General features: G+C 39.6%; 1 protein-coding gene across 1 annotated transcript in view; it reads right to left on the bottom strand.

Moving 5' to 3' along the window:
• Positions 1-2,434: 2,434 nt before the first annotated feature.
• The window catches only part of COL4A3 (collagen type IV alpha 3 chain), a 66,514-nt gene continuing 60,950 nt past the window's right edge, over positions 2,435-7,998 (bottom strand). Inside the window, 3 exon segments of the mRNA XM_054205262.1 lie at positions 2,435-5,274; positions 5,505-5,677; positions 6,988-7,102. Coding sequence (XP_054061237.1) covers positions 5,190-5,274; positions 5,505-5,677; positions 6,988-7,102 — 373 coding nt within the window. The 3' untranslated portion in view covers positions 2,435-5,189.

Genomic DNA, 7,998 nt, shown 5'->3' with positions numbered 1-7,998 from the left:
CGTCTTTGTGCTGTGGTGGATTAACATACAGCTGTAATGGGGCAACACGAAGATGTAATTATGTGTTAAGCGGGTGGAAGACATGTTAGAGTGTGTGATGAACCCGGCCCACCACCCTCCTGTGTGCGGGCAACAGGTCAAGTCGCTGCAGGGCTCGCTGTCTGACAGGCGGGCAGGTGCCTCCCAGCCACTCAAAAGCAACTGCATTGCTTCAGAAAACCCAGCTGCTGGTTCAGCTTCACCTCGTACCAGCTGGAAAACTTCACTAAGGCTGTCATGCTACACGCTGGCTTCTCTGTGTCAATCACCACCCCACTAGCATTACATAAAATGTGTCAGCAAATGCGTTTGACAGAGCCATGGTTTCCTGCCCCGCTTAACCTCAGCTTGCAGGTCAGTTCTGGCCACAGAGCACCATCTCCTCGTCGGGTAAAACATTCCAAGCACCCCATTAGGTGACCTGACCCCGAAATCAGCCTGCTGAAGAGCAGCCATTTCCTTGTGCTGTGGGTAACTTAATCAATTTTCCAGTTCCATACAGAAAAATGAAATAAAAAATGCTATTATATACAGCAGATTATTTTTTTTAAGAGAGGAAAGCAGCCTCTGAGCTTTCCCTATATTGTGATTTATGGTCACAATAATGTTTTGGAGGTCAAAATGAGTAGCGATGCCAGAAGTATTGAAGCGAGTATTAATCCAAGGCCCACAACTTGCTAATTCAGTTCTTTACGAATACCAACAGCACTTTTTTACAGAGGCAAGTGGTCTGAAATATGATTTCTTATTAGACAAAAATAAATGTTGTGCAACATTGAGAATTGCACATTATTTGCTTTCAGATATATGATCTTATATTTGGCCTCCTTGAAACACAAATTGTTGGCTTAAACATATCCTACCAGGCAATCCCCATCATTCCGTAGGAGAGTCCTCAGTTTTACCCCTTCTCCCGGCTCTATGATTTACAAAGTATCAATAGGAATTTAGTCTTTAAAAAAAAATAAATCATAAGAAGTGTAAACCTGGTTCTTGAAGGACACTAGGAACATGGTCCTTCTCCTATGATCCCCCGTATATAATTTTCTGTTGAGATCTATTATCTGTTTTTATTCCATTGAATATATGATTGTTGTTCGTAAATTGAGTGGTCACACAATAAAAGCGGCCACAGACCAGGCACCTGGGTTCTTCTAATCCACAGACAATTCTCCAGAAGAGCCCTGGTGGCGATTTCTAGTGTAGCATCACATTATGAATTACCACTAGCAGACCATGACTATTGTCAGCCTGTCCAGGCCCCCTGTATTCTGTCAGATCTCAAAAACAATTGCATCAGGCTGCACCCTGCTCCCTTTTATGATGCTTCTTCCATTTTTTTATTGCGTAGAAATTGTAGTACAAATAATTTTCTTTGATAGTTTTCAGATCTCTCTGCAGATATCCTTGATAAAAGGCCATCCTTAAGAATGTTGTGTACAACACTGTTATATCAGTTTGATGTTCAGATATGTCTTATTTTCACACTGAAATCTTGATGATAATCTTAGCTGTGTCCTTTTCTGTCAGCTGCACACAATCTGCTTGTTTGTCTGTGTGCCGGGTACTGTCTTCTGTCTAGGGAAACACTACAAGTCCTGCTCTTTTCTAGTTGTTACAGGTTTTGGCCTCCTTGGTGGCTAGTCCTTTTACAGTGGTTCCTTAGGCAAGCTATGAGTGTTTGTCAGCAAGCTGCACGAGTGACTTCCTTCCACAGAGTAAGACAACCCCAGCCAAGGCAGGGCAGCCATCCCTCCAACAAGGGCACAGTCCCACCATACTGGGCACAGCAAAACAGAGCTGGGCTGGTGCCAGTGAAAGGTTCTGTTGACCGTCCAGCAACCATCAAGCAAATGCAAGGGGACACATCATATACCAAGTCAAAAACAGGTGAAGAAGTTGAGAGCAGCAGGGGAGAGGGCTGGGCACAAGCCTACCCACAGCAGAGCTCAGGCAAGGCCCCGGGATGGAGCTTGGTGGCAGCGCCTGGACCTGTGTGCCGAGGGAGCAAGCTGGGCAGCACACTTTGGGGCTGCTGGTGCACTTGCAGCCTCATCAGCCAGCCTTCTTCATCTTCCTAGCTTTTCCCTCAGTGTCATCACAACTCTTTCTCTCGTACTATTTCTGTCAACAGCAACTTGCCACCCACCTGTGCTTCATGCATAGGAATCCAGCAGAAAACAGGAATGAATGCAGGAGAAGAGAACATGGCTGAGTTGTTCCAGATAGAAACCACTGTCCATTGCAAGCCCATCACAGTATCCTAAGGAGAAATATGTCTAGGAAGAAAGCAAGCAAGCAGACATCCAGCTTGGGTACCTACACTGAAGTGCCAGGCTTCTAGTGTAGTCCAAGTAGGAGAGAGTGAGCGTCTTTCTGAGGGCAAACTCCACCTACTGTCTTTTAATCAGATGACACTAGGAAGCGGAAAAGATCCTTAGCGCTGGGAAGAACAAAAAACCAAGTAAAACGGGTCTTTTATTTAGTCAAAATATTTTTATTTGGCTGTATTTAACAGAAGGTTTGCTTTCCTCCTTTCTTTCTCCCCCCTCCCCCCTATTGTTTGCTCATTATTTCCTATTTCTCATGCTTCCATTCTTTCAGTACAATATAGTAACACCTTGCACCTCTTCAGCACTTTCCAGTTAAGGCTCTCAAAGCATTTACAGACCTGAGTTAACTAATGCTCACAACAATCATTAGCAGTAGCGAAGTAAAGTGATCTGCATCTGCAGAGAGAGGTTAAGATCAACTTTTTTTTTTTCACGTTTTTCTTTGATTTTCATTGTCCAGCTTGAACGATGCTGGGCTTGATGAACGTACGTGTCTCTGCAGCTGTGTTTCATACTTTTGAAAGAAAGACTGAGTTTGAGCACTCAAAATCTAAAGCTATTTATGAAAATCTTTCTTGTGTAACTTGTTGAACGCCACACAATAAGTGAGCAGTAGAATACAAAACTGGGAACAGCATAATTTCCAGTTATGTGCTATTCTATGAGACATAGCCCTTTGTAACTTACCTTTGGACTTTAAAACCACAATCCATTCCCTTCTCCTTACACGTTATCCTCTACTGACCATTTCCAGCAGGCTTCAACCTCAGGTACTTACATTCTGCATTTTACTACCAAGTTTTACATGAGGGTCTCCACAGTCATTGGTTGTATACAGTATACGGTGCCTTTGGGTGACTGTAAGGAGCCTTAATGGAAACGAAAAAAACAACAACCAAACCCAATAACCTAACAAGCAATGGGTGTGGATTTTATCTTTGATTATTTACAGCAAACTTCAGAGTTTATGGAAAAATCTAATATGTGATTGTTTTAAGGAAAACACCCCCACCCCCAAACCTGGTTCAAATGGAAGACTAAATATTAACTTGAGGTTAACACCTTCTTATCAGTAGTGCATCTGCATACAGATTCTTCATAAAAACCGGCAAATTCACAATTATAACTTGCAAACAGAAGTACTGTGACTGTTCAAGCAAACAATAACTTTAAAATATGCATTCAGTTCATGTAAATGGTATCTTCTCGTTAGCTCCATCAGAAGATACTGGCATGAAACACAGATGAAACTTTTTCTTAGTTAGGTTAACACTGAAAATTCAAACAGACAAACACAATGCAAGTATTTTAACAGAAACAATATAAAATTTCACTGGCTTAAAAAAGATCTAAATGAGAAATCTTGGTTATTTCAATGAATTGCTAGACCCTACATTTAAAATGATGCATTTACTGAACTATTCAGATGAATTAGGCTTCTTCTATAACACTAAATACTGGAATTCTGATAGATTGTGCAAGTATTAAAAAATATCAACATTTTAAATGTTAACATTACAGTTTTAAATAGCCTTGCAAGTGCAATGTTATAAATATAAAAAAAAAAACACCTCAGAGCTACAATTTTATATAAGTTATATGAATAAATGAAAGTGCTTTTCAAGTATTTATGTTTGTTTACAGTTGGAGTCTCTCATGTAAGTCAATGCTCAGATGGTACAATTTAAATATCAGTATTTAAAAATTTTGGATGCATACATTTAACTGGATGGAATAAGTGGTTTCATTTGCAGAAATGTGTGATAAATATTTAAATACAGAATATAATTTGTGATAAATATTTAAATATGGAATATTATAAAATGTGAATATTATCTTCTTTGTTATATATTAAAATAAAATAGAGATCACATCCTGATGGGTGTGTGATAACCTGATAATGCCATGGGAGCCCTTGAGCCATACAGTAATTGTTAATTCCATCAAAATCCCAAATTATGATACACTAAATAGTTGTTCTTCAGTAGAGACAAAAACATGCGATCATAATAAAGGCCAAATACTGTCGACTTTTGAAGAATTTAAAAGATCTCCTGATTTGTGTCACGAGCCACGGAATCTAATGAAAACTTTCCAACACTTTCAATTAGTCAGCCGTAGTCACTTTGGAGAAGGCAGCTGGTGCATGTCACCACTGTACTCTCACCAGCGCACGGTGTAGCTCCCTTTCTGGCTAGTCAAGAACCGTTACTATTATAATGATACAAAAAAGGCTGTATTCCCGTTTGCCAGCCAGAGGAAGGGTGAGGTAAGTGGGGAGATACTTGTTTATTAGACAAGAAAACCAAAACAAAACAACCCTAAATGAATCAATATATATTTAAAAGTGCACTGAAAGTATTTCCTATTGAACCCTATATCTCATAAGTGCCAGATTTTCATCTTAAATTATTTCCACTTTGAACACTGAACGTATGTAAGCTGATATTAGAGCATTTAGTTTGTCTTGCGGTTTGAAAAGCACGTGACACAAGGCAGCATTAACACCTTTTGTTAAAGATCTGGCAATGCAGATTGCAGTTTTATGCAGTTTTATCATGAAGATGCAGCTTAGAAACGACACAGTTCCAGAGAAGCCCCTGCAGGCGGCCATTGCAAGCTTTCTCCAACAAAGTGCTTTGTCATTTGCCAAAGACAAAAGTCAAACTGTTGCCCTACCTCACCACAGTACTGCACTGGCAATTTACAATTTTCTTTCCAGATGCAGTTGGACTTTAATAAATTATAGCTCTTCAGAGTTAGGCAATTCTTTGTAATAAAAGCAGAGTTTCATGTTCCATTAAGAGTGGCCACTGTTTAGACTGGTCTCTTCATGCAGACCTGACAGCGGCTGATGATATTTTCTAGTTCTCCTGCTTTCAAAGTCTGTGACAGAGGTCTCCTAAAAGAAAGACAACAAACATTTACTTTTTTTCTTTAAAAAACAGGGTTATTGACAACAACACTGAAATCCTTGGCTCACTTAAGGCATCTGTGCGCTACAGGATGACCCTAAACCTAACAAAGGGGGATGTCTAAACTGACCGGAATTACTAGGGGAGGCCCCACACGTTATGCAGGCAGTTGTCTCCTCAGGCACTTGCAGCATGGATGCAGGGAAGTATGGTTTACCTGAACATTCTTCTTGGATTTAATGATGCCAACCAGAAGCTGTAGGAATTTGTGTAGTAGTTGCACGTCCCCCTGCCATGGCACTCTATGAATGGGATAGCTCGAAATTCTTCCAAACAAGATCCAGGAGATGCCAATGCTTGGCCAGAAGCTTCTGAGCCGGCACTTGTATACTGTAACCACCAATACATTTTTTTATGAGAACTTGTCCATCAGCTTTTAGTATACTGCAGGCAAAAAAAAAATATCTCTTTCTAAAACATACCATGTGGTCTGTGGTACATTTCGGACAAAACAAAATGAACACAGATTAGTTGGATAAAACTTACAATGAAGCACAGAAGCCTTAGGAAAATTCAAGCACACTTACGGCATTTCGTAAGTCCGTGCAAAGGCCTTTTTCTGCTCCATGAAAAGGCATGAAACTGTAACCAGTACAAAGACTAGAAAGTGGCTGGCTTTTGTCCAGTTGAGGACTAGAATAATTGAATTACAAATAGGTCAAATCCCCTATTTTGTGTGTGTTCCTATTTTTTGTTGCATTTATTGCTTCTCCAAACACAAAAGGCAAAGGCGTTTTCTGATGTTGGTAAATGCTTGTAGAAATAGCTCTAAAACAATTTACGACAGTAGAAAATTGGCTAGAAAATACCATTTAAATTTGGTGATGTTGGAAACAAGCAAATGATTTTAACCAGATGCTGCAAAAATTCTCTCATTCTTTTCCAAGATTATTATTACTCAGGGCCAAATCCCAGGAGACACAAGTTTCACACTAGACCCAAAATGACTTTACATCATGCAAAAAAAGAGAGGTTTTTAATTCTTTTACTCTCATTTGCTGGCACCCCTGTGACATCCCACAGGCATAGATAATAAAGATGAAGTGCTACATCCCCTAATATAGATACACCCTTATTCGCATAATCAGTTCTCAATTTGCAGTGATATTATGAACTTTCTTCACTCACTTCTCATTATGGCATCAAAATTGCCACGGCAATCTTTTGTAGACAGCGTACTGCATTTGTTTGGATTTTAGCTTTCTGCTGAGTTCAGCCCAAGATCCGATTTATAAAAGAACTGCCTGGCATGGAAGTGGGTCAGTTATTTCTGTGTATTTGTGTTCAGGACCGCTTTAACCACTCCACTCCCCAAATCTGTTTCCTAGATCTTAGCATGACACATGAAAATGAGAGCATGCAGTTATTTTCGTCAGACTAAAATCTTATGGTTCTCCTTTCATCTTTTCCCCCTTTCTTCCTGCCACCTATTTTTTGAGGACAGATCAGAATAGCTGTACCTATGCTTCTGGCATTAAGTAAGAGTTAACAGAATTATTGTCTACTTCTTGGCAAAGTAAAAAAAAAAAGAAAAAAAAGAATTTAACAATTATTAAGAAACAAACGACCTATGAGCAGATGAAAACACCAAGGAAAGTGAGAGGACATAAAATTGATAATGCAAGTCTTTCGATCCTTACCATAACAAAAGAAAAACCCTTCCAGAGAGATACCCAGCCTTCTGGACACGGAGGAACTGCAGTTGTTTGGCTGTGAACTGCTATTACCATTGCAGCTCCTTCACAGACAACACACCTGTAAGAAGAAACTGCATTCACTGCAGATATAAGGAAAAACATGAAAGCAGACAAAAATTGTCTCCTAGGATAGTAGCTACCTAATGGCGGGGTAGCTGCCTGTGTGAGTTGTAACATAAATGGTACAACTCACACAGGTTTCTCTGTTTAATGAGGAGATAAGTAAATGGAAGGTAACCCAAATACCTTGCTTTGCAATCTCTACTAGTAACACCAGACAAAAATTGGTGTAACGATGGGAATTAGTCCCAGAACATTTGAGCTCCCTTATTTTACCTTTACTGAAGTAACAAGCTAAATTTTACCTTCTTCATGTGCCAACTACTTTATGTTGTTGTGGTTTAGAGCAAAGTTCTGTACCTCTATTTGCTAAGCTTAGAAAAAGTAATCTTTATTTCCTAAATGAAGAAACTATGAAGCTGAACTACTAGATTGCAACAACTGGGTAGGGCAGCTAGAAGACAGAGTGCAAAGCTCGCCTTCCCATCTTTCGTTTTGCTGCGTTTGGTCTTCCATGCTTTTAGAGCTTTTCCTCTTAAGATGCTCTTCATCCTTCTCAGCTGTTCTAAAGCAACTAGAAAGGGCCACATTTGCACAAGGGTGTTTCATAGCAGAGAACCTTCAGCCCCAGCTTACAATATTATTCACCAACTACAGTAAATGTATCACACATAATTGAAAACAGAACTTGATTTGTACTGTATTCCAAATAATGAAGCTGTCTTTATTTCATTTTAGTCTGCCTCCGATATACACAACAATAGCTTTTCAAAAAAATATCACTGCAATCAGTAGGATTGTGGGCTATCTTCTCATGTCAGCTATGCAGATTAAGTCCTGTGGTGGGACGCTAGGTTTAATCTAAATTTTCTTAGAGTATCACTGAATATCTGA

This window comes from Rissa tridactyla, chromosome 6 (assembly GCF_028500815.1).
Source record: "Rissa tridactyla isolate bRisTri1 chromosome 6, bRisTri1.patW.cur.20221130, whole genome shotgun sequence".
In the NCBI taxonomy this organism is placed as follows: Eukaryota; Metazoa; Chordata; class Aves; order Charadriiformes; family Laridae; genus Rissa; species Rissa tridactyla.
This window is presented reverse-complemented; position numbering and strand designations above follow the sequence as displayed.